At 41.2% G+C, this 26,669-nt stretch overlaps 1 protein-coding gene across 1 annotated transcript in view; it reads left to right on the top strand.

Moving 5' to 3' along the window:
* The window catches only part of CUBN (cubilin), a 271,581-nt gene that overhangs the window by 49,895 nt on the left and 195,017 nt on the right, over positions 1-26,669 (top strand). The window contains exons 18-22 of the mRNA XM_004605343.2: positions 518-662; positions 7,528-7,706; positions 10,948-11,113; positions 12,619-12,835; positions 20,103-20,233. Of these exons, the coding sequence (XP_004605400.2) occupies positions 518-662; positions 7,528-7,706; positions 10,948-11,113; positions 12,619-12,835; positions 20,103-20,233 (838 nt within the window). The remainder of the gene's footprint in view (positions 1-517; positions 663-7,527; positions 7,707-10,947; positions 11,114-12,618; positions 12,836-20,102; positions 20,234-26,669) is intronic.

The raw sequence follows: 26,669 nt of genomic DNA on the forward strand, positions 1-26,669 counted from the left end.
TTTTTTCTTCAGTAAAATTACCAGAGACCTATCTTTTATATCTTGTCCCTTAATTTGCATTATATTTCTTAAATAGAGTTAGCAATTCTTCTGTCTTTTGTAACTTATTTATTAGGTTGTGATTTTACTTTTACATTATTCTATGCTTTAGTGCTACTTTCCTTTTAAAATTTTGTTTCTTAGATTATTTCTCACTTTATTTTCTCTTCTTTTCAATCTCTTCTTTTCAATCTTTCAATAATAAAAGTAGTTTAGTCTGTGACATTGATTACAGTACTTTGGGACATTGGTGGCTTAAGATACTATAAATATTTAGTGTTACTGCAGTGTGATAAAAAGTGACCTGAGGACTACTTTGGAAGACAATGTCACATGTATATGTGGCTCAATATAGGTGCCCCAAGTTACATTATTGCCCCTCTTGAATCTGAAATTTTCTCATTTCAAAATGAGGGCAACTTTGTCCAAGTAATTTTCTTTGATTGGATTACAGATTTATTTTATTGTTCTTGTGTAGGTTCGAGATGATCAAACCTTACTTGGGAAAGTCTACGGCAACGACACCCTTTCTCACATTAAATCCATTACCAATAGCGTCTGGGTCAGACTTCGAGTTGACGCTTCTGTGGTCAAAGCTAGCTTCCAAGCTGCCTATCAAGTTGGTAAGCAAATTTAGATCTTTGTTTTTTTTAAAAAAACGTTTATAGCATTTTGAGTTTCTATAATAATCTAATTTTTTTTTTTCTCTGCTCAGAGAGACATTTTGTTTTGGTGTTTATTTAAGCTGAATAATTTACAAACAAAACAATGTATACACAAATAGGTCAACAAGCTAGCACGTACAGCATACTGAGTAATTTAATAAAGTAGTAGCACTATAGCACTGTCGTCCCATTATTTATCGATTTGCTCAAGTGGGCACCAGTCACATCTCCATTGTGAGACTTGTTACTGTTTTTGACATATAGAATATCCTACGGGTAGCTTGCCAGGCTCTGCTGTGTAGGCGGAATACTCTCCGTAGATTGCCAGGCTCTCCGAGAGGGACGGAGGAATTGAACCCTACCCACTATGCTATTGCTCTAGTCCAATAAAGCAGTAAGTTGTAATAATTTAAATTTTTATTTTTTTACTCTTTCTTGTACTGGTTTTGTGCCTTTAGAAAGTTTGTCCAGGACTGGAGAGATATTACATGGGATAAGGCTATTGGCATGTTCTGGCCAACTTTGGTTTGATCCCAGCACCATATACAGTCTGCTAAGCACTGCCAGGAGTGATCTCTGAGGACAAACCCATGAGTAAACCCTGAGCACCACCAAATCAATTAACAAAGTTTGCTTAATAATCCATGATTCACTTTCTCTATGAAAGCAAGATGATGATAAACCCTGTGGGGTTTGTAAAAATGAGATTACTAAGTAAAGTTCTTAGGGACCGTGTTTGAGATATATCACCTATCCAATCAATGTTAATTTTTTTTTTTTATAGTTTATTTTTAATTAGTGAGTCAACGTGAGGGTACAGTTACAGATTTATACATTTTTGTGCTCATGTTTCTCCCTTACAGAGTTTGATAACCCATCCCTTCACCAGTGCCCATTCTCCACCACCAGTAAACCCAACATCCCACCCCCCCTTCCCAGTCCCGTCTCCCCCCACCCCACCCTGCCACTATGGCAGGGAATTCCCTTTTGTTCTCTCTCTCTGGTTAGGTGTTGTGGTTTGCAATAAAGGTGTTGAGTGGCCATTGCGTTCAGTCTCTAGTCTATATTTGGCCCGCATCATCTTTCCCCCACATGACCAACAACCACATTTTACTTGCTGTTCCCTTCTCTGAGTTGCCCAGAATGAGAGAACAGCCTCCAAGCCATGGTGACAACCTCCTGGTACTTATTTCTACTATTCTTGGGTGTTCGTCTTATAGTCTATTATTCTATATTCCACAGATGAGTGCAATCTTTCTATGTCTGTCTCTCTCTTTCTGACTCATTTCACTTAGCATGATACTTTCCATGTAGATCCACTTATATGCAAACGTCATGACCTCATTTTTTCTAACAGCTGCATAGTATTCCATTGTATATATGTACCAGAGTTTCTTCAACCAGTCATCTGTTCTAGGGCACTCGGGTTTTTTCCAGATTCTGGCTATTGTAAACAGTGCTGCGGTGAACATATAAGTGCATATGTCACTTCGACTATACTTTTTGACTTTTCTGGGATATATTCCCAGCAGTGGTATTGCTGGGTCAAATGGGAGCTCAACCTCAAGTTTTTTGAGAGTCGTCCATACTGTTTTCCAAAAGGGCTGAACTAGCCGGCATTCCCACCAGCAGTGTAGAAGGGTCCCTTTCTCCCCACATCCTCTCCAACAGCGGTTGCTTTTGTTCTTTTGGATGTGTGCTAGTCTCTGTGGTGTGAGGTGGTATCTCATGGTTGTTTTGATCTGCATCTCTCTGACGATTAGTGATGTAGAGCACTTTTTCATGTGTCTTTTGGCCATTCGTATCTCTTCCTTGGTAAAGTTTCTGTTCATTTCTTCGCCCCATTTTTTGATGGGGTTGGATGTTTTCTTCTTGTAGAGTTCAACCAGTGCTTTATATACCCTTGATATCAACCCCTTATCTGATGGGTATTGTGTAAATATCCTTTCCCATTCTGTAGATAGTCTTTGTATTCTGGTCGCTGTATCTCTTGCGGTGCAGAAGCTTTTTAGTTTAATGTAGTCCCATTTGTTGATCTCTGTTTTTACTAGATTGTTTAGTTCCGTGTCATCTTTGAAGATACCTTTATCTTCAATATCCTGGAGGGTTTTGCCTACCTTGTCTTCAATGTACCTTATGGTTTGTGGTCTGATGTTGAGGTCTTTAATCCATTTTGATCTGACTTTTGTGCATGGTGACAGATCGAGTTCTAAGCCCATTTTTTTGCATGTGGTTGTCCAGTTGTGCCAGCACCATTTGTTAAAGAGACTTTCCTTGCTCCACTTCACATCTCTTGCACCTTTATCAAAGATTAGATGATCATACATTTGAGGTTGTGTGTGGGGATATTCCACCCTGTTCCATTGGTCTGCAGTTCTGCTTTTGTTCCAGTACCATGCTGTTTTAATTGTTACCGCTTTGTAGTAGAGTTTAAGGTTGGGAAGGGTGATGCCTCCCATCATCTTTTTCCCAAGAATTGTTTTAGCTATCCATGGGCGTTTATTGTTCCATATAAATTTCAGGATTGCTTGTTCCGCTTCTTTGAAGAATGCCATGGGTATCCCCATAGGGATCGCGTTAAATCTGTATAATGCTTTGGGGAGTATTGCCATTTTGACAATGTTTATTCTCCCTATCCATGAGCAGGGGATATTTTTCCATTTCCTCATGTCCTCTTTTATTTCATGAAGTAGCGTTTTATAGTTTTCTTTGTAGAGGTCCTTTACTTCTTTAGTTAAGCTGATTCCAAGGTATTTGATTTTCTGGGGCACAATTGTGAATGGGATTGCTTTTTTCATGTCCCTTTCCTCTGTCTCATTGTTTGCATATAGGAAGGCCATGGATTTTTGGGTATTGATTTTATAGCCTGCGACTTTACTGTATAGGTCAATTGTTTCTAAGAGTTTCTTACTAGAGCTTTTAGGTTTCTCTAGGTATAGTATCATATCGTCTGCGAATAGTGAGAGCTTGATTTCTTCCTTTCCAATCTGAATCCCCTTAATATCTTTTTCTTGCCTGATGGCTATTGCTAATACTTCCAGTACTATATTAAAGAGAAGTGGTGAGAGTGGACATCCTTGTCTTGTCCCCGATCTCAGAGGAAAAGCCCTTAGTTTTTCTCCATTGATGATAATGCTCGCCATAGGTTCATGGTAGATGGCTTTGACTATCTTGAGAAAAGTTCCTCCAAAACCCATTTTGGTGAGAGTTTTTATCATGAATGGGTGTTGGATCTTGTCAAATGCTTTTTCTGCATCTATGGATATGATCATATGGTTTTTATCTTTACTTTTGTTGATGTGATGGATTATGTTGATTGATTTCCGAATGTTAAACCAACCTTGCATCCCTGGGATGAATCCCACTTGGTCATGGTGTATGATCTTTTTGATGAGTTGTTGGATTCTATTTGCTAGTATTTTGTTGAGAATCTTCGCATCGGTATTCATCAAGGATATTGGTCTATAGTTTTCTTTGTTAGTGGTGTCTTTGTTTGCTTTTGGTATTAGGGAGATATGTGCCTCATAGAAACTGTTCGGAAGGGTTCCTGTCTTTTCGATTTCCTGGAAAAGCTTAAGGAGAACTGGCAACAAGTCTTCTTTGAATGTTTGGAAGAATTCTCCAGTGAATCCGTCTGGACCTGGGCTTTTGTTTTTGGGGAGACTTTTGATTACCGTTTCGATTTCCTTGATATTTATGGGCCTATTCAGGTATTTCACGTCTTCTTGGCTCAGTCTTGGGAGGTTGTAGGAGTCAAGGAATTCATCCATTTCTTTTAGGTTCTCTTGTTTTGTGGCATACAGACTTTCAAAGTAGTCTCTGATGATCCTTTGAATCTCCTTGGTTTCTGTTGTGATGTCCCCCTTTTCATTTCTGATTCGGTTTATTAGGGTTTTCTCTCTTTCTTTCTTTGTGAGTCTTGCTAGCGGTTTATCAATCTTATTTATTTTCTCGAAGAACCAGCTCTTTGTTTCATTGATCTTATGGATTGTTTTTCGGGTTTCCATATCGTTAATTTCTGCTCTAAGTTTTATTATTTCTTTCCTTCGATCTGGTTTGGGTTCCTTTTGCTGGTCCTCTTCTAAGATCTTGAGCTGCGAAGTCAAACTATCTATATAGGCCCTTTCTTCCTTTCTGAGGAAGGCTTGCAGAGCTATAAATTTTCCCCTTAACACAGCTTTAGCTGCGTCCCATAGGTTCTGGTAGCTTGTGTCTTCATTCTCATTTGTTTCGAGGTATCTCTTAATTTCTTTCTTGATTTCCTCCGTGACCCACTCATTGTTCAATAGTGAGTTGTTTAATTTCCAAGTGTTTGATTTGGTTCTCCGAGTCTGTGCATGATTAACTTCCATCTTCAGTGCATCATGGTCTGAAAAGATAGTTGATACAATTTCTATCTTTCCAATTCTATTAAGGTATAACTTGTGGCCCAGAACATGGTCTATTTTGGAAAATGTTCCGTGTGCACTGGAAAAGAATGTGTATTCTTTCTTTTGGGGGTATATAGCCCTGTATAGGTCTATTAGCCCTGTCTCCTCCATTTCTTCCTTCAGGGCCTTCGTTTCCTTGCTGAGTGTTGTTCTTGTCGATCTATCCAGAGGTGATAAGGCAGTGTTGAAATCTCCAACTACTATCGTGGTGCTAGTTATGTCCTCCTTAAATTCTGTTAGGAGTTCTTTTAAGTATTTCGCTGGTCGTTCATTAGGTGCGTATACATTTAGGAGTGTGATTTCTTCCTGTTGCACATATCCCTTGATGAATATAAAATGACCTTTGCTGTCCCTTCTGATCTTTTTCAGCCTGAAATCAATGCTATCGGATACTAGTATGGCCACCCCTGCTTTTTTTTTGAGGGGGCTGTTTGCTTGCAGGATTGTTTTCCATCCTTTGATTTTTAGTCTGTGTTTGTTCCGGCTATTCAGATGTGTTTCTTGTAGGCAGCAGAAGGTTGGGTTTAGTTTCCGAATCCATTTTGCCACTCTGTGCCTCTTGATTGGTGCATTTAGCCCGTTAACATTAAGAGAGATTATTGTCATTGGATTTTGTGCCATTTTTCTGTAGGGTTTGCTGTTCTTATAGGTCTTTTTCCTTGTCTTATAGTAGCCCTTTGAGTCCTTCTTTTAAATTTGGTCTTGAGTCTATGAAGTTCCTGAGCTGTTGCTTGTCCATGAAATAATGTATGGTTCCTTCAAGTTTAACTGAGAGTTTAGCCGGGTAGAGTATTCTTGGTGAGGCATTCATTTCATGAAGTTTTTTCACTATATCCCACCATTGTCTTCAGGCTTGGAGGGTTTCTTCTGATAGGTCTGCTGTGAATCTAAGGGGTGCGCCTTTGTATATGATCTCCTTCTTTGATCTTGCTGCTTGCAGTATTGTGTCTCTATCCACGGCATCCATCATTCTGACTATGATATGCCTTGGGGATTTTCTATTTGGGTCCCTTTTAGCTGGCACCCTTCGGACTCCTTGTATCTGGATGTCCACATTCTCTAGCTCTGGGAATTTTTTAGCAATGATGTCTTTAATGGTGTTTTTTTCATTGGGATTGGTTCCGTGTGGTTCCGGCACTCCGATGATTCTTATGTTGTTTCTCCTGAGGTCGTCCCCTAGGACTCTAACTCGCTCTAGAGCCATTTTGAGGTCTTTTGCCATTATTTGCTGTTGTCTATATGCTTTGTGCAGCTCATCTTCAAGTTCACTGATTCTGTCTTCGGCTGTAGTCATTCTACTATTGAGGGCTCCTACGGAGATTTTCATTTCATCTACTGATTCTTTTAGTTGTGTGACTTCTGTTCGTAGCTTTGAAATTTCTGCTCTCATTTCTTCCTGGATTATCTTGGTGGAGCGTTCCAACGCGGCATCCATATCCTCCCTTAATTTATTGGATGTTCGTTCCATAGTTGTGTTGAGTTCATGAATCATCCTCACAATTTCCTCTCTGAATTCTCTATCTGAGAGGAGGGTGTATTTCTGGGAGGTCGCTGCTGAGGTTAGTGAGATATTTTCTTGGCTCTCTCCTAGTGGTGGGGATTTTCTCAGTTTCTTCATGTTGTTATGGGCTTTACTATCTGGAGCTCTCGTTAACTTGGGAGGAACCTCGACTAAAGATTTTTGGTTATGCTCTTTTGACAAAGTACTTTTCCGTGCAAGTTGATGTGTTCATTGACAGTTTTTGTGAAGTTAGGATAGGCTAGGTTAGTTGAGTATCAACATATAGTAACTAAGATGATGAGGGAGTTTTTCGGAGAAATGGGTTCAATCAATTGTAGCCAAAGGACAATGCGTGGAATGGTAAGAAAAATATCTGCGGCCAAGTTAGCGGCCGCCGCTCTGGAAACAGGCCACGCCCACTTTTAAGGCCACGCCCCCAAATGACAGGACACGCCCCTAACCTTTTCGGACACGGGAGGGCGGGATCAGGCGCAGTGGGCGAATGACTGGGACCTGCCCGGCGGGGAGGGGGTGCTCCGAGCTGTCCCGCTGCCGCGGGCGGGCACGGGACGCAGGGGGCGCTTTTCCAGGTGGCACAGGGTCTCCAAGGGGAAGAGCCAATGTACCTGTCGGACACGGGAGGGCGGGATCAGGCGCGGTGGGCGAATGACTGGGACCTGCCCGGCGGGGAGGGGGTGCTCCGAGCTGTCCCGCTGCCGCGGGCAGGCACGGGACGCGGGGGCAATAATCTAATTTTTTAAATATTCTCAGTGTCAGGGAAAGTAACCCTCCCCCATTTCATTTCATCCTTGTCAAAAAATGAGACTTTGCAATAAAGTTGAGGACAAGTTCTTTATTTCTGGTCAGACACTGTTGTTGTTTTGTATCACAGCGTGCGGGGGTGAGTTGACAGGAGAAGGCATTATTCGCTCTCCCTTTTACCCTGCTGTGTATCCCGGGGAGAAGACCTGTAGGTGGAGCATCCGCCAGCCCCAGGGCCAAGTCGTTCTTCTTAACATCACTGACTTTAAAATCGGGACATCTTCCCACTGTGATACAGATTATATGGAGGTAAGAGATCATATCTCTGAATATATGTATTTGGTTTGGGTATAGCAAATGTGTTACGTGAAACAAAACTAGTTTGCACAGAATTAAAATCTTCTATCCCTTGTGAACATAGATGCAGAAATCTTCAGCCTAATACTGTATTACTGTAGCACTGTCATCCCATGCTCATCGATTTGCTCGAGTGGGCACCAGTAATGTCTCCATGTGAGACTTGTTGTTACTGTTTTTGGCATATCGGATATGCCACGGGTAGCTTGCTGGGCTTTCTGAGAGGGGCAGAGGAATCAAACCCAGGTCTGCCGTGTGCAAGGCAAACGCCCTACCCGCTGTGCTATGGCTCCAGCCCCAGACTAATACACAGTCACTGATTTAGTGGGATATGATGAGGAGATGCACCCTGAACAAGTGGGTTTTCATCCCACAAACTCAAAGCTGATATACATTCACAGATCAATTAACGTAAACCCACATAATTATCTTAATAGATGCATATGAATCATTTAACAAAATTCACACTTATTCCTTGGCTAAAACCCTTTCAAACTAGGAATAGAAAGTGACTTCCCTAATCATATGAACATAAAAATAATTTTTTTTCTCTACACTTGCAGTGAACAACTTGAAGGTGAAACCAAGGAAGCAAATGCATTTGTAATACTATAAAAAGCATTAAAGAATACCTCTCTCTAAATATGTGTTTTACTCTGCAAATTACAAAATTGTAAAGAAAATTAAGGACCTGTATAGGAGAAAGATGTCTCACGTGCATGGATTATGTGACTTAATGTTGTTAAATGGCAATAATCCTAGAGCTTATCTAAAGTACAAACTTAATCCCTGTCAAATTCCCAGCAAACACTTTCATAGAAACCCACAAGCTGGTTGTTAATATTCATAAAGAAATCCAAAAGAAGTAGTATAATCAAAACATTCTTTACAAAGAACAAGCTGGAGGATTTTGTATTTTAAAATTTAGAACGAAATTGCAGCCATTAAGACGGTGGGTTATTAAGGATAAAAATATGTGCTGGAACAGAATTGAACTTCAGTAATTCAAAAACCCATAGCTTTAAGGCCAAATATTTCTTTGGTACATCTAGTAAGAAATTTTAGTAGGAAAAAATAGTTTCTCAACAAACAGTGCTTTTTCAGCCCTTTCCTTATGCCATACTCACAAAAAATGAACTTAAAATGAATGAACTTAATAAAATGAACAAACCATTCTAGGTATGAGAGCTAAAACCAGGAAATGTTGGAAAGGTTAGAGTTATTAGAAAACTTCTAGATCACTCAAAAATTCCAGCCCATTAAAAAAAATCAAGAACCTAAGAAAGAAAGAAGAAAATATGAAAATAAAAAATTGGAACTTTTCAGAATTAAAAACAAATTACATAATTAAGGATATGAATATATAATTTTTCAAAGAGGTTATAAGCACATAGAAAGATACTCACTCTGGGCAAATCATAATGACCATGAAATACAATTCCACATTTACTTGAATATCTATAATCAATAAGTCAGATAATACAAATATTGGCATAAAAAAGTTAGAAATTAGGAAGCTTATACACCACTGATGAGCATGTGAACCAGTACAGCCACTTTGGAATCTGGAAGTTTCTAAAAAAGTTCTACAAAGAATGGTTGTGATTTGGTCCAGTAAACCATTTCTCAGCATAAGTCTAAGGAGAATGAAACAGAATGCATGTCCTCCCGAAAGTTAGTGCATGAATATAACTAACTTCCATAAGTATAGTAGCAGTCCCCTTATAGAAACATCCTAAGTGTCCATCAACTGATGAACATCTTAATACAATGTGGCACAGGATATCCATCCAATGGAATATCCTATAACATTACACAGGAATGAAATAATGATGTATGATAAAGCTCATGGAAAAACTTTGAAAACAATTATGCTTAGGTGTAGGATAACATTGGTTTGTCCTCTCTGCCTTGCCGCAGGGAGCTTAGGTTTATTGGGTTACTCCCATCACAGTGGTCCCATTCCTCTGTGTTTATTTGTAACCTCTTTCTTTGTGCTCTGTTAATTTGTAAATATTGTTTTTATCTTCTCCTTAAGTCCTTTGCATAGTTAATTCAGAGCAATGTCCATTTTTCATGCACACAAGAAGCCAGTTAATGCTATGCTTTTGTAACTTGAGAGTTAATGGACTCTGAATGACATTTTCCTTCTGGACATCTGTTCTCTCAACTTAAGCCTCGGTTGCCCTTACTTCCTAGCACCCCAAAAGCAGGGTTTGATTGCTTGAGCCTGATTGGTGATCAGGAAGGGCATTTGATATGTTGAATGTGCTACCAGACTGGGTGTGGTGTCTATCCCCAAGGCTGGAGAGTTGAGAGTCGAGAGAGAGACCAGGGCAGCAAGATGGAGTGCAAAGAGACTAGCAAGGGGGGCAGAGGGAGGAAAATGTAGGGGAAGGGTGCAGGAGCAGGCGTCTGGAGAGCCTAGAGAGAAGAGGCTGCAAGATGGAGCGTGGAGAGATGAGCGGGAGAGACAGGAGGAGATGGGAATGAGGGACAGCGTGAGACTAGAATGAGGAGCTTAGTGAGGTTGGAACAGGCGCGTGGGGACAATGGAATAAACAGCAACTGATCATCAACCAGCTTTGGCCCTTGTTTCCTAGTTCGTTCACTCATGGCATCGGTTGTCCTGGAGGGAGGGAGAGCAGCCCGAGTCCACAGAACGCAGGCAATGAGAGAGAGACAGACAGAGACAGAGAGAAAGAGAGAGAGAGAGGCAGAGACAAAGACAGAGAAAGAGAGACAGGAGAGACAGAGAGAAAGACAGAGAGAGAGACAAAGAGAGAGACACAGAGAGAAAGACAGAGAGAGAGAGAGAGAGAGAGAGAGAGAGAGAGAGAGAGAGAGAGAGAGAGAGAGTCTCGTGGGGGCTCCCTAGCTGCCCAGAGACCACACACTAAGGGAAATAAGTGGTCATAAAAGCTGCCACATCATATGATTCTATTTTCTTGGACTGTACAGAATAGGCGATATGGAGACAGAAAAATATGTTGATTAGTGGCTACTGGGGGAGGGGATGTGAAAGGCTAGAGGTAATTGCTAATGGGTGTGAGATTTTTTTCCATGCTCTCAAAGTGTGTTCTGAAACCAATTTTCTACATGCAAAACAACCTTTCAGGAATATTGATTTCTGGAAGCATCTTTCCAGAAGAGCTCTTTCGCGAAAATTAATTCTCATGTCTTTTTAACTTAGATTGGTAGCAGTTCCGATCTGGGTTCTCCTGAAAACAAAAAGTATTGCGGCACAGAAATATCTTCATTCATAACATCCACATATAATTTTCTTTATATAATATTTGTGAAAAGTTCTTCTACTGAAAACCACGGTTTCATGGCCACATTCAGTACCACAGACTTGGGTAAGAAATAGACTTTTTTTCCTTCCTTCTTCTTTCCTTCTAAATAAACTTTGGGGGAAAAAAGTGATTATAAAGAATTCACCTGCACTGAAAAATGTTAAGGTACACTCAAGGAGAAAGAAAAATTAATCCTCATCAGTACCTGTATATCACTATTTATAGAGTCTTATTCATAGGCCTTTATTGATATCTATGGGTAAGATAAAAATTTTGGTTATCTTTTGTTGTTATCTTTTTGGCCACACCAGGTGATGCTCAGAGCTGGCTTTTGGCTCTATACTCAGGAATCTCCTGGCGAACTTGGGGGTAGGCATAAGGGGTGCCAGGGATTGTGTAGGCCATGTGCAAGGCAAGTACCTTACTTGCTATGTTATCCCTCCAGGCCCTTAGTTATCTTTCTATCCCCTTCCCTTCTTTCAGCTGTTCTTTGTTGCGCTCAATATGATATTGAAGTCTGCATTGCTTTGTCACATTACTGTGAAAGGGAGGACCCCACATTCAGCCTGGGATAGCACTTGGAGGTTCAGGGATCCATTCTGGAGCAGTAGCTAGGCTCAACCTTGCAGCCTCACACATATACTGCAGGTGATCTGCCGCTGAACTACATCCTCCCCCAAACTAGATGTTCTTCAATGAAATGCACACTAGGAATGTAATGTTTTCAAAGAAATTACGGTCCGTTTATTTTATTTAAAAATACAGGTGGTTTATAAATAAATGCTTCCTTGGCTCGCATATATGAGGTGTCTCAACTGTACCAATCATCAATGCAGAGTAGTATATTGGTTGTCAGAGGCTAGAGGAAGAAATGTTATCTTGTTCAATGGGTATGAAGTTTTGATAATATGTAGAAACACATTCTATAGATAGTATAACATAGTGCCTGCCTATATGCCCTATGCTCATAATTAAAAATGAAGAATAACTTATACAAAGTATATTTTATAATTTTAAAAAAAGGATTTCTGCTATGTATTTCTACCACAATAAAAAAATAACAGATATATGCATTACTAACTAAACATGCCTAAAGAAAATTTCAAAATTTGGGGAATAGCTGAAGTATGGGAATGATGTATAATATCATATATATATAATGATGTATAATATCAGTATTTGATAAAATAAATAATAATTGTATAGATGTATAATGTTTCAACCCAAATTATGTAAAAATAAAATGATCGTGGACAGAAATTATCCATTTAATTTTACCATGACCATTATAAGATTAAGTAGTACCAAAACTCTTCGAATGTTTGAAACTTTTTCATTTAGATATATTTTCTAAGAATATTCATGGTTTGGTAATAACATACATAATATAATAAGTAATTAAAAATGTAAGTCAGAAATTTTGTCATATTTATCATGGGCATCACTTGTTAACTGCACATTTCCTGGCAAGTGAAGATCAAGTGCTAGTTCCAAATAAAACAAGTAACTTTAACTAAAAAAAAATTCAGGTGGTTTATTCTGATACTAAAACTTATTTGTTTTAACAGTGTGTGGAAAAGTCCTTACAGAGCCTACAGGAGAAATTCATAGCCCGGGCTACCCAAATTTCTACCCTCACGGGGTCAACTGTTCGTGGCATATACTAGCCCCGCCTGGCTACCTGATTCATTTGACATTTGTGACGTTTGACATGCAGTTTCATTATAATTGCACAGATGACTATCTGGAAGTGTATGACACTGGTTCTAAGACATCTCTTGGAAGGTGAGATGGTTATTATTTTCATTATTATTTTAAAAACCAGCTTTGTTTTTTCCCCAAACTCCTGTTTCCTTCAGCAAAGAAAGTTAAAATCTATCGTGATGGTCACGAAAATCAGGGGAGAGCAACATGCCTCTCAACACTCATTTCTAAAACTTTGCTTGGTTGCCTGGGCCATTAGTCATTATGTTTTATAATACACATGAACTTGGAAGGTGTCTCCAAAAGTCACACAACGCACATAGTCATTAAACCCAGAACCTTCTTTCAGCCCATTAAACTTTGTTATTTCTGTCTCTCCTTCTCTCTCTCCAGACAACCACTGACTAGCTTCCCATAATTTTAGAATAATGTGATATTTTGGAGTTGTATAAAACTGGCATCCTACTGTATGTATATTTTTTGGTCTCTTGGGCTTTTCTCAGCATAATTATTTTTTGTTCTGTGTTGATATACAACATCCCATAATCTCAGGCCTAGCTAGGCCTGGATATGAACGTAGTTTTCTGTTACGGTTACTTTAACTGACTATACTTCCCGGTGTGTAACTGACTTTGATACTGTTTCTGTTGACTAAGTTAATTTGCATATTCTGCCTATGTGGCTGAATATCATTGGTTAGTACATCAACCTATTGAAAAAAGGGGGTTGAGCAGGCTGCTTTCTGGCAGGCCACAGCACAAAAGCCTCCAGAAATGTGATCCTCCCCCAAATGTGTATTTCTTTTGCCAGTGAAATGCCTCGGACTGTTAAGTAAAACTGCAACATTGTTGCAACATATGGCGCCCAATGCGGGTCTCGAAGATAAAGGCTCCACATGGAAGAAGTAGAAAAAGGGGAGAGATAAAGAAAGGGAAGAAAGAAAGAAAGAAAGAAAGAAAGAAAGAAAGAAAGAAAGAAAGAAAGAAAGAAAGAAAGAAAGAAAGAAAGAAAGAAAGAAAGAAAGAAAGAAAGAAAGAAAGAGAGAAAGGAAGAGAGAAAGAAAGAAAGGAAGGAAGGAAGGAAGGAAGGAAGGAAGGAAGGAAGGAAGGAAGGAAGGAAGGAAGGAAGGAAGGAAGAGAGAGAGAAAGAAAGAAAGAAAGAGAGAAAGAGAGAGAGAGAGAAAGAAAGAAAGAAAGAAAGAAAGAGAAGAAAGAGAAGGAAAGAAAGAAAGAAAGAAAGAAAGAAAGAAAGAAAGAAAGAAAGAAAGAAAGAAAGAAAGAAAGAAAGAAAGAAAGAAGAAAAAGAGGGAAGAAGAAGAAAGGGAGAAAGAAAGGGAGAAAAGAAATATAGATAAGGAAGGAAGAAGAAAAAGAGAAAGAAAGGCAGGAAGAAAGAAAGAAAGGGAAAAGAAGAAAAGGAGAAAGGGAAAAAATAAATAAAGAATAAATAAAGGAAGAAAAAGAAAAAGGGGCAATAGACAATTCTGTAACTTCTCAGCAGGATGCCTATGTTGACACTTTGAACTCTCTAACAAAAGCATCTGGTCTGCCTTTAAAGGAACAGATAATAAGATGCCTCCTTGAGAGGATACAAAAGTATTATCATTGGTTTAAGCCAAAAAATATAGAACAATTCCATCTAGATTTATGGATAAAAATAGGGAGAGAACTGTGTTATGCACAGAAAAATGAAGATTTGATCCCAGCAAAGGAATGGAGGGCATACAATTGTATTGCTGCTTCCCTGAATTTTTCACAGTTTGACTTTGAGTATGAGGAGCCTTCTCTCTCATCTTCTCATACGGCTCTCTCCACTAATTCATCAAATTCTAAGGCCATTTACAGGGAAACTCCTGTGTTAGAGGAGAAAAGTGGGGAAGAGTCTTTGATATTGCCAAAATTTTGTGTTAGGCCAACAGCATCTGTCTGGTCTGGTGAATCATATCAAATTGATGATTAAAAAATTAGATAAAATAATAAAAAATTGATAAATTAGATAAATTTAAAAATTAGATAAATTAATTAGACAAATGAAGTACCTTGAGATGCACCACCCTTCTAAAAGAAGAATAATGCCTGCTGTACAGGGTATCACTGATCCTGACCCTTTGGCAGTTCCTTCCCTTCAATTATGTAAGAATAGGGAAGAGGAATCTCTGTGTTGCCATTTTAAGCTTACTCCTGAGTTGCATTCTCTGATGTAAAAATCTGAAGCTCCTTTATATTCAGCAAAATTGAGTCAACAGCCTGCTCAGTTTATGGCTTTTCCAGTTGTTTGTAATCCTGATGTGCAAAGAAAGACAGGCAGGGGAATATGAGCCTGTTCCTTTTAAATTTCTTTCCTCGCTTAAGCAAGCTGTGACCACCTATGGTGTTACTTCTAACTATGTGCTATCCCTTCTAGAAAATTTTGCAGAAGCTAATACTGTAATTCCGCTTGATTGGCAAACTCTTGCAAAGGCAGTGTTAGAAAATTCTCAATATGTACAATTTAAATCCTGGTGAAGAGAAGAGACTGAGAAATTTGCTAGAATTAAAACACCAAAACAAGTTGCTAACACTGTGAACCAGATTTTAGGCACTAGCAGTGGGCTTTAGTGGAAGAACAAATCCGTTTAGAGGCAAACATTTTAGAAGCTCTCAATAAGACCTGTCTAAAGGCTTGGCGTTATCTTGAGACCTCTGCAAAACGTACTATGTCATTCACAAAAATCTTTCAGGAAGCAAATGAACTTTACACAAATTTTTTGCCAGACTCCAAGACTCTCTTGAAAAGGCTATACCTGATGAAGGCCTTCGTGAAATGCTTATGCTAACTTTATCGGTGGAAAATGCTACAGCAGACTGCCAAAAGGCAATTCAAACTGCTAAGCTAATAGGAAAAAACCCTCTGGATGATTTTATTAAAGTATGTAGGGACGTGGGAACACCAACCCATCAGGCGCAAATAATAGCCACTGCTTTTAAAAGAGTAAACCAGATAAAATGTTACAGTTGTGGAGCTTTGGGACATCTCAGACGAAATTGTACAAGTATTAGCTCTAGGATGAGAAAAGAACCAGGCGTCTGTAGAAAATGTAGGAAGGGGAAGCATTGGGACAATGAATGCCATTACAAAAGAGAAAAAATTAGAAAAAATAATGAGCCATCGGGACACTGGAGTCGGGGCTCGACCCGGGGCCCCTTCAACAATATGGAAATCTTCAATAAAATCTAAAATTAAGTTAAAGAGTTCTTCATCCCCTACCATGATAACAAAAGCTCAGCTGGATAAAATTGACTCTTTAGAAAGTTTAAATCTGATAGTGTTGCATACTTCACATTCTCCTACTGGGATTTTGGTACAAGGAACTAATATTGTGGAATGGAGTTTTTTTTACGTAACAAGTCTAGTAAAACATTGGGAAATTCAGGATAGTTCAGAAGAAATAATTTCTAATAGAATTAAAAATGATTTAGGTAAAATTAATAGGAGACATAAGGTCCTTTACAGGGACCCAGTCTCTGGGAGTTGGATGCCAGGCCAGGTGGAAAGGTGGGGACGAGGTTTTGCTTTTATTTCAGAAAACAGAAACCACTTTTGGTGTCCTACAAAAAGACTAAAGCTTCTCAGTGAATAATGGATAGCAAATGAAAAAACTGCAGTATAGATTCCTTTTTCATGGATTTTTGCCGGCTTTGTAAAAACAGACGCTTCTTTTCTTTTTGGATCCAATTCTAAAAGCAGGAGACAGGCTAGTTGGACTGAAAAACGGGGGATAATCCTAATTGGCCGACAGGGAAATTTTTACCCTGGGGACTGCCCTTCGTTTCTCTGTCCATCAGTTTTTCTTCCCTGGTTCTTGGAGGGTCAGATCGATCGATCAGGCATATATGAATGCACATGCATGTGATCTTGTTGTCTTTCTGTATGTCTGTCTGTGTTAAGTGTTTAAATATTGAAGTCAGATTGAAATCAGAAGTGGCAATCCTACTCCAAAAATTTTTTAAAGTTTCAGTGTTTTTTGAGCTTATTAAGAGTTGTAAAATTAGAGCATGAAGCCAAGGTGAAAACTGTTAAAGATTGATATAAAAGGTTCGTGATTTAAAATATCTAAAGTATAAGAACTATTAAATGAGCTGTTAAAAGAGAATTGACATAATTGTATATAAAAATAGGTTCAAAAGGTATTGGTTTAGTTCAAAACATAAGTTCTAAGAGATAACAGGTTTATTATATAAGACTGGATGATATTCCAAGCATATTTTATTGGGACATCTATGAAGTTTGAGAAGGAGGAAGTTTCTAATTTTACTTATGGGTGCTGGTGATTCTTCTTTGTCCATGAGAGAAGAATCTGATAATGGGAGTGCTTTGGCAGTTACTGATTGAGGAGTTACCTGGACTGTGAAGTTCATCCAGAAATGGCATGAAAGTGTTGTTTTTGTTTAGAGACTAATTGGTCTTCATTGACAAATGTCTCTGAACCAGGACTGGAACTGAAATATTGCTTAATGTGTGTAAACTCTGTATTGTAAAATGAAAAACAATTTTTGTAAAATAAGGTTAGATTTTCTTAAGATTTTCTTGAGGTATTACTGGAAAGATTTGTGAAAATGTTTGTATTTATATTACTGGTCATTTTAAACAAAAAAGGGGGAAATGTTGGTATACAACATTCCATAATCTCAGGCCTAGATAGGCCTGGATGTAAACGTTGTTTTCTGTTACTGTTACTTTAACTGACTATACTTCCCCGGTGTGTAACTGACTTTGATACTGTTTCCGTTGACTAAATTAATTTGCATATTCTGCCTATGTGGCTGAATATCATTGGTTAGTACATCAGCCTACTTAATAAAAGGGGATTGAACAGGCTGTTCTCTGGCAGGCCACAGCACAAAAGCCTCCGGAGACAGTTATGTTATCCTCCCAAAAAATGTATATTTCTTCTGCAAATGAAATGCCTCAGACTGTCAAGTAAAACAGCAACATTGTTGCAACAGTTCTGCTTTTTGGAGCTTAGAGTTTATAGTTCTATCAAATGTGAAATAGTTTTGGGTATTCTTGAAATACTATTTTTGTTTCTCCTTTTCAGAGAGAAAGCACACACCTTTTAGGCCATTTGAAGTCATTCCATGACTCATATTCTGTTTGTTTGGCTTTAAGTCTTTGTTCTCTGCGTGTTTCATTTTGAAAATGGCTATTGCTCTCTATACAAATTCTTTTTATTTTTTTTGCTTTTTGGGTCACACCTGGCTATACATAGGGGTTACTCCTGGCTCTGTGCTCAGGAAATACTCTTGATGGTGCTTAGGGGACCATACAGGATGCTGGAATTAAACCTGGGTCAGCCACGTGCAAGGCAATACCCGCTGTGCTATTGCTCCAGCCCCTCTATACAAATTCTTGAATCTTTTCCTCTATAATATTTATTCTACTAATTCTACCTCTGTGTGGTTTTATTGTAGCTTTTGTTTCCAGAAATTTCTTTCGGTCTTCTTTTATATCTGAAGTCTTCTCTTATACCTGACATGTCATTATTCATTAAATTTCTCCACTAACTTCTTTAGTCTGGGGAATACAGTTATATCTGTTTTAATTTCCTTGTCTGTCTAAAATCGTCAACCACCAGCATCATTTCTTGCTCTAGTTTGATTAATAAGTTTCTTTTTTCCCTCATTCATTTATTTTCTTTTTTCCCTCATTAATATATTTTCCTCCTTTTTATATATGCTAATCCTTTGTGGAATGCCAGACACTTAAAATTTTATGTTTTTAGACACTGGACTAAAAATATTCTCAAACTTTGTTTTGGGTACAATTAAATTACTTGGGAACAATTTGTTCATTTCTATTTTGCTTTAAACGTGTTTATTTCCTGTATCTGAAGAGTCCTTGTCTTTGCCTTGCTCAGTATCCAGTGTCGTGAGTGCCATTGTTTATATTTTTTTCAGTTTCAGTTGTCTCAAATCAAGGTTAAACTTATAAAAATCTATTATATTTTGTTGGAATGAAAATTATTTTTTTTAATTTCTTCTTTTTACTATTTTTCTTCTTCCTCATCCATATTTTAAACACTATTCCTTTATCCATTACTTTCTTAAGCTTATCTTTTCTAACTTTTTAATCTTTTTTTTTGTCTTAATGCTTTGATTTTTAAAATATTTTTCTGGGGCTGGAGCGACAGCACAGCGGGTAGGGCTTTTGCCTTGCATACGGCCAACCTGGGTTCGATTCCCAGCATCCCATGTGGTCCCCTGAGAAACGACAGGAATAATTCCCGAGTGCAGAGCCAGGAGTAACTGTGCATTACCGGGTGTGACCCAAAAAGCCAAAAAAAAATTTTTTTTTCTTTCTTTCTCCAAATCACTGCAAAACATTTTGTTTTTGGCTGAATGACATAAACTACAATGACTGCACAAATCTGGCAGACCTGGAAATGTTATTTTACCGATATTTATTTTATTTTATTATTGATATGCCAGTCCCTTTGATTCTTGAGTTTATGCTGTGTGAGTGTTACAGTGTTTGGTTTCCCATTGTTGTATAAGTTCATTATGCTTCTGCTAATGAGTTATTAACACCCTATATGGTTACTTAGTAGAGCTTGTATGTTCTAATTTTTTAAAATGTTTTTTTTTTCATTGAGTCATTGTGAGATGCACAGTTACAAAGTTGTTCGTGATTGGGCTTTAGTCATACAATGTTCAACACTCATCCCTTCACCAGTGTACATTGCCCACCCACCACCAATGTCTCCAGTTTCGCTCCTGTCCCTCCCCCACCCAGCCTACCTCTATGGCAGGTACTTTTCTTCTCTCCCCGCCCCCCCCAAAATCTCTCTCTCTCTTTGGGCATTGTGGCTTGCAGTACAAGGGTTATAAATGGATAAACTGAAGGGTTATCATGTTTGTTCCTGTACCTGCTCTCAGCACGCAGTTCTCATCCAGAGCAGTCATTTCCAACTATCTTTGTCCTAGTGGTCCCTTCTCTATTCCAATGCCTTTTCCCCAAGAACTTGAAGCATGCTTCTAACTGTGGATTAATCCTCCTGGCCCTTGTTTCTAATTATCCTTCGGTATTAGTCTCATATTATGTTTATTTACATCTTACAATTGTACTTTCTAATTTTACTCATCTCCTTTTATATGAGAACCATAGTTAGGTGAACCCATGAAATCATACTAGAAGGTAACCACGCATAGGAGGATTGTTGGTAATTATGTAAATGTTTTGTGCCTGAAATATTTGTTTTTGTTAAATTAATCGGGGTATTGATCATCATCATTGTAATTATCCTTGCATCCCTAATAGTCGGCACATTATTTCATGTGTTTAAAAGTATGTTTTTCTTGGTTTTGAATAGATACTGTGGACAATCATCCCCACCCTCTCTTGTAAGCAACAGCAACTCTCTAGAGCTGATATTTGTGACTGACTCTGACATCGCTGATGAAGGCTTTTCAGTAGAATACAGAACAATGAACTCGTCTTCAGGTAAGGGGATGGCTTTCTCTGGCTCCCTGGTCTCATTTTCTCATTACCAAAGAGCACTTTGAGAATACTTCGTCCCCGGTCGTGGGCATGCGATGAAAGCTCTACTGGGAATGCAGTGTGGTGATTTTCAGTGTTTTCCTGGGTAAAATGATTAGAGAATAGTGTGTCAATGTTAGCATTTTTGGTTTTGATCTTTGAACTGTAATTGTGTAAGAAAAAGTTTTGTTCTTAGAAAAGAATACACTGGAGTTTTTAGGGGTAAACACACTATGTTGTTCATGTGGTGAATTTGTCAAGGAGAGAAAGGGGCAGTGATGAACACAAAGGCATGGAATGAATTTGGACCAAAGGGATTTGGGACCTGCGTGGTCCTTACAGATTTCCCCTAAGTTACAAATTCTACAAGCCAGAGTGATTATATTGTGGGTAGGATGCTTGCATTGCACACGGCCCACCTGGGTTCAACCCTCAGCGTCCCATATGATCCCCAAACCCAGAGCTAAACACGGAGCCTGGAGTAACCTCTGAACATTGCCAGGCGTATCTCACAAATAAAAATGTACAAAAATAGGAGATGAAATACTTTAAGAAATTAGAGAAGTGACAAATTATTTTAAAAATGCTATCACATGGAATTCTATGGCAGGAAATGGACAATTTCTTGGCAAAATATGCATCCTTACATTTGATTTAAGAGAACAGAATTTCTTTGGAATGGAAATTTCATATTCCATTCACATGAAATGGAATTTCATATTATATTTTTCTTATGACCTTTCCCACTCATTATGACTTTGTCCTTTGCAAATGTAACAGAGAACCAAGCATGATCTTTGAGGTAACAAGTAAACTACAGTTACCACTCTGTCCCCCAGACCCAAAGCTGATGGGGTGGGGTGGGGTACTGCACAGGGATCTTGTTGCATTAGACTCACAATTCCCATCTGAAATGTGCACCATTTCAGAGAGTGGGTTTATATTTTGCACAACAGCACTGTATCACTGTCATCCCGTTGTTCATCGATTTGCTTGAGTGGCACTAGTAACGTCTCCATTGTGAGACTTGTTACTGTTTTTGGTAAATTTGAAATTTTAAAAAAGCTACTTAGTGGGCTAAAATACTATTCCATGTTGGTTTGGAAAAGAACTTCAGGTGTATAAGCACCCCAAGTTTTCCTAGCCTTGAATTGTCCCATGAGACTGTCATCATCACTGTCATCACTGTCATCTTGTTGCTCATTGATTTGTTCGAGCGGGCACCAGTAATGTCTCTATTGTGAGACTTGTTACTGTTTTTTGGCATATAGAATACGCCACAGGTAGCTTGCCAGGCTTTGCCGTGCTGTTGGGATACTCTTGGTAGCTTGCCAGGCTCTCTGAGAAGGGCGGAGAATTGAACCCGGGTCGGCCACGTGCAAGGGAAATGTCTTGCCCGCTGTGCTATTGCTCCAGCCCATGATACAAACTGCAGAATTGTTCGGAAAGGTCCAGACACATTTCTTATGCCAGGACCGTCTCCTTCCCTTACTCCTTTATCTGGGAAGGAATCTCCATCTTCAGTAGCCCTACTCCCTCACACCAATCCATAAGCCTTGGAAAAAATCACTCTCAGAATTCTAACCCCCAGTTTCTGAAAGATTTCTATTCAGATCAGCTACCCACGAAGCTTCTTGCAGGTGCTTTGCCATCACCTGCAGTGGTTCAAGTTTCTGTGTCCCCGTCGCCAGGCTCCTGGCATCTCTGCAATCCTGAGCGTGCAAGAATCATGCACCTTCTTGTCCTGTCAGCCCCTATTGAGGAGACTTTTCATTATCCACCTCACACACTCAGAAAATTGAATCTGCAACTTCAGTAGGTCATATTTGGCAGCAGACCTCTTCGCTGGTCTTAGTTCAGGTGTTTGGCATCCAATGACCGGAATTGGCTTCCGAGAAATTGTAGCATGCACACAATTTTTCATCCCTCTGTGGTTTGATCTGCTTCATAGACTTAGTCCAAACCACCTTGAATAGTAGATGAGGGTTTGCAGGAAGTCGCCTGAACTCTCTGGGCCACTGTTTTCTCATCTGTAAAATTAAGGGATTGCACTGGATGATCTTTGAGATGTTTTTGGGCTCTAATCAACGATGAACCCAAGTTTAATTTGCTGCATGAATAAACAAGCTGTATCTTAGATAACATACAAGGCAGGAGGGGCCTCCCGAGAACATCATGGCAATCTTGGTAGAGAGATGCAAAATGAGACATCACGGCAACGGGCCAAACGGCCTGTCCCTAGTCTGCCAGCTGCGGCCAGTTCCGGCGCAGGAAGGAACCAAGAGCCATTCAGTGGGGTGGGGGGGGGGCGGAGAAACCCTGGTGGGAACAGTGTTTGAGTTCAGTTTTCATGAAGAAATCGTTTCTAGGACTGGGGTGATGGCTCAGGGGTCGAAAGGAGAAAAAATTGAGAAGGAAGAGAGTTTTCAGCGAGATACGATCAGGTAGAAGAGGCTGAGAAGAAGGAAAGATGTGAGCTGTGGAGAAGAGGAAGCTGATAAAGAAAGGAAATACAAACAAGGACGAGAGAGGGGAGAGAAGGGGGGATGAGTGGCCAGCCCCAAACCTTCCAGGCCCTCCAAGGCGGGACAGGGCTGAAGTCACAGAAGAGGGCAGGGAGTGCCTTCTCCCCTAGCCCTGCCCGGCCCGCGCCATGTCCCGCTGGCTGGAGCCCTGGTCTGCCCAGCGCAGTCCCGTGTTCTAGGTAGGGACCACAGGGCTGCATGCGTGTTCTAGGTAGGGACCACAGGGCTGCATGCGTGTTCTAGGTAGGGACCACGGGGCTGCATGCGTGTTCTAGGTAGGGACCACAGGGCTGCATGCGGGACCTTCTGGCATCTCTAACTGGTCACCCCGGAGCCTCAGCACCCCTCAGAAAAAGCCCTGAGGGCTGCTTGTGCGTTACAGGGGTCTCCTCAGGACGGCTAGGGGGCACTGGCCCCAGAAGACCAGTGCAGGGCTGGCTTGGTGACAGCCGGGGGGCTCCCCTTCAGACAGCCTGGGTCCCAGAGAGCCGGCCACTTGGAAATGGACGGGTGGCTTGGACAGTTGTTTACATTGTTATTCTCCACATATTCTGCTCGCCCCCCCCCCCCTCAGGCCCCAAAGCCGTCTCAGGGAACAGCACCCACCGCCGCTGGATCCTTGCCCCCTGTCCTACCTTATGACTCCGGGTGAGTCTGTGTCACAGAGGTGCTGTGCCTCAGTCTCTCTGCCAGAGCCAATTAGGGCTAATGTCACCTTTTCATCTGTAATTGGTCACCGTGGGGGTCATGATGTCAGCCCCAAGATTGGTGCTTAGCAGGAAACTTAACAGCTTGGACCTCTCCCCGCACCCTCCCTCCCTTCGCCTCCCTCCCCCACCCCCACTGCTGTTTCTGCCTGTCCAGATGTGCCTGAGAAAACAGAAACCCCAGTACCCCCCCCCCCCACACACACACACACAAACAAATCAAGAAGCAAAGGTGATTCTGGAGAGAACCATGAGCATATCCTAGTCACTGACTAGGGACCAGGTTCCGCATGTTCGAGTTTTGAGCCAAGGGGTGCTGTGCCTTCAGTCCTGGCACGGGGACACCAGGGGTGCTGCATGGCACATCAACACTCTCGGAGATGCCAGCGAGCGCAGACAGCTGTGCCGATGGGCTGGCACTGTGCTGGTCGGGTGTGCCGGGATCAAAGTCCCTCACGGGCTCTTCCTGCAAGGCGCGAGCTGTGCTAATCGTCTCTGCAGCGTCCTCGGTTCTTTTTATCATCTTGAATTCATTTTCCTGCTATGAGATATTCAGATATCGCGCGCCTCCACCCCACCACCCGGAAAAGTATTTTAATAGATAAATCCATTTAACTTTTAGACATGTACTTTTAAATTTTTTTGAAATTTTTTTTAGTGAATCAATGTGAGATACAGTTACAGACTTAGAAAACTTTCGTGCTTACATTTCAGTCATACAATGATCGAGTGCCCATCCCTCCACCCGTGCCCATTCTCCACCACCAATGTGCCCAGCATCCCTCCCGCCACCCCACCCCATCCACACACCACCCCCTTCCCCCTCTGTGGCAGGCACATTCCCTCTTACTCTCTCTCTCATTTTGGGTGCTATGGTTTGCGATATAGATACTGAGTAGCCATCATGTTCGGTCATAGTCTACTCTCAGCATCTCCCACCCCAGCAAGCCCCTAAGCATCATTCACTTAGTGGTCACTTCTCTATCCCAGCTGCCTTTTCCTTTTTGGCTGGTCAATATATTTTTTAATTTATGGAGCTAGAAGTGTCCTAGCACATCCCAGCTCCGGACTATTATCTTTCATGGAACTTATTTCTGAGACATTCTAATGAAAATGCTAAACAAAATGCTTAATGGTATTACTGATTTCCGACCCATCTTCATTTTAAATGGACAAATATGGGGCTGGAGCAATAGTCCAGCAGGTAGGGTGCTTGCCTTGTACGCAGTGGACCCGGGTTCAATCCTTGGCATTTCATATGGTCCCTGAGCACTGCTAGGAGTAATTCCCGAGTGCAGAGCCAGGAGTAACCTGAACATTGCCAGGTGTGACCCACCCGCCTCCCAAAAAAGAGACAATTACTGCAGAGAGAATCTGGGGATTAGTAAAGAGCTCAGCATTTGGAAACGAAAGGCTTCGGGGTTTTATCTTCACCATGTTTGAATCCAGGGGTTTCCAGAACGGAGCCCCCAGGAGCTCAGATTGCTCACCAGCATCTCTAGCATGTGGGAGTTGCCAGTGGACCGAGCGGGGGGACTTTACACAGTGGGGACGGAGGAAGGAGATATCACAAGTAGAAATTAGCTCACAGCTGGGAAGCCTCGTGACTTTGCCAGGCTGGACGCAATCCCTGCTCTGAGGAGTGACCCAGGGTGTGTGCTTTGCATGTGGGATCCTGGCTGGCTTCCCCTCCCCCAGCACTGGGGGTGTCCCGATTGCTGTGCTGGGGCCTGTCCCCGAGCACCTCTGGATGTGACACCCCAGAAAAATAAAGTCACCAACATTCAAATCCAATTTTACAACAGTCGCTGTAATGAGTGGGCTGGAACGATAGCACAATGGGTAGGGTGTTTGCCTTGCACGCGGCTGACCCGGGTTCAATTCCTCCATCCCTCTCAGAGATCCTGACGAGCTACCAAGAGTGTCCCGCCTGCACAGCAGAGCCTGGCAAGTTACCTGTGGCGTGTCCGATATGCCAAAAACGGTAACAACAAGTCTCACTTGGAGACATTGCTGGTGCCCGCTCGAGCAAATCGATGAGCAGCGGGATGGCAGTGATGATGACAGCTGTAGTGAGTCAGTTCTCTTCTCGCTTCTGTGGCTAGGTCACCCATTGGCGGGGGGCGGGGGGAGGGAAGAAAGCCTCGGCAGCACATCGCAGTGAAATGGGAGGTTTGAGCTGGGGAGGCTTCTGCCCTGAAGGAGAAAAGGAACCTGCCGCTTTTCTCTTTCCAGAATGTTAAATCATATACAGCACTGGGAGTAGCTGAGGGTGTCTGGCTCGGCTGCTCATCACTTCCTAGAGAGTCTGGGGTCCTATGGACATGTGCAGACCCCAGAGTCTCCGGGTGATTTCAGAAAGCATCACCCACCATCGAGCCTCCTGGGATGGGGTCAGCCCATGAAGCTGCGCTGGGCAGTGGTGGGCAGGGGGCAGCTTCTCCACCTTGGTGGTGTCCCCAGGAGGATCTGGTGCCCTCCACTCGCGCCTCATACTCTCCTGGATTGGCCACTCATGTGCTGTGGGACAGCTGTCCATGCAGTGTGGCCGGAGGGGGGTCTGTGCTCCTGCGTACCCCTGAGCTAATGAGCTGTATGCCACCCTGCAGAGAACCATCTCAAGATGCTCAGTGGACACAGATCTATTGTGTTAGTGATTTTTGTGCTGGCCTATAGAGGGTATCTATTCCTTTTCATTTTCTTTCCTTCTTTTTGTTTAATTGAATCACCATGAGATAGTTACAAGGCTTTCATGTTTGCATTTCAGTCGTACAATGATCAAACACCCGTCCCTCCACCAGTGCACATTTTCTACCACCAATACCCCCAGTATTTCCCCCCCTCCATCCCAGCCCTCTCCCGCCTCTATGGCAGACAGTTTCCCTCTTTCTCTCACTTATGGGACATTATGGTTTGCAATACAGATATCAGAGGCTATCACATTTGGTTCTTCATCTACTTTCAACACGCATCTCTCATCCTGAACGATCCCTCCAACCTTCATTGTCTTAGTGATCCCTTCTCTATGCCAGCTGCCTTCTCCCCCAGCTCATGAGGCAGGCTTCCAACTGTGGAGCGATATTCCTGGCCCTTGTGTCTACTGTCCTTGGATGTCAGTCTCATATTGTGTTATTTTATATTCCTCAAATGAGTGCAGTCCTTCTATGT

The sequence above is a fragment of the Sorex araneus genome, chromosome 9 (genome assembly GCF_027595985.1).
Source record: "Sorex araneus isolate mSorAra2 chromosome 9, mSorAra2.pri, whole genome shotgun sequence".
Taxonomy (NCBI): Eukaryota; Metazoa; Chordata; class Mammalia; order Eulipotyphla; family Soricidae; genus Sorex; species Sorex araneus.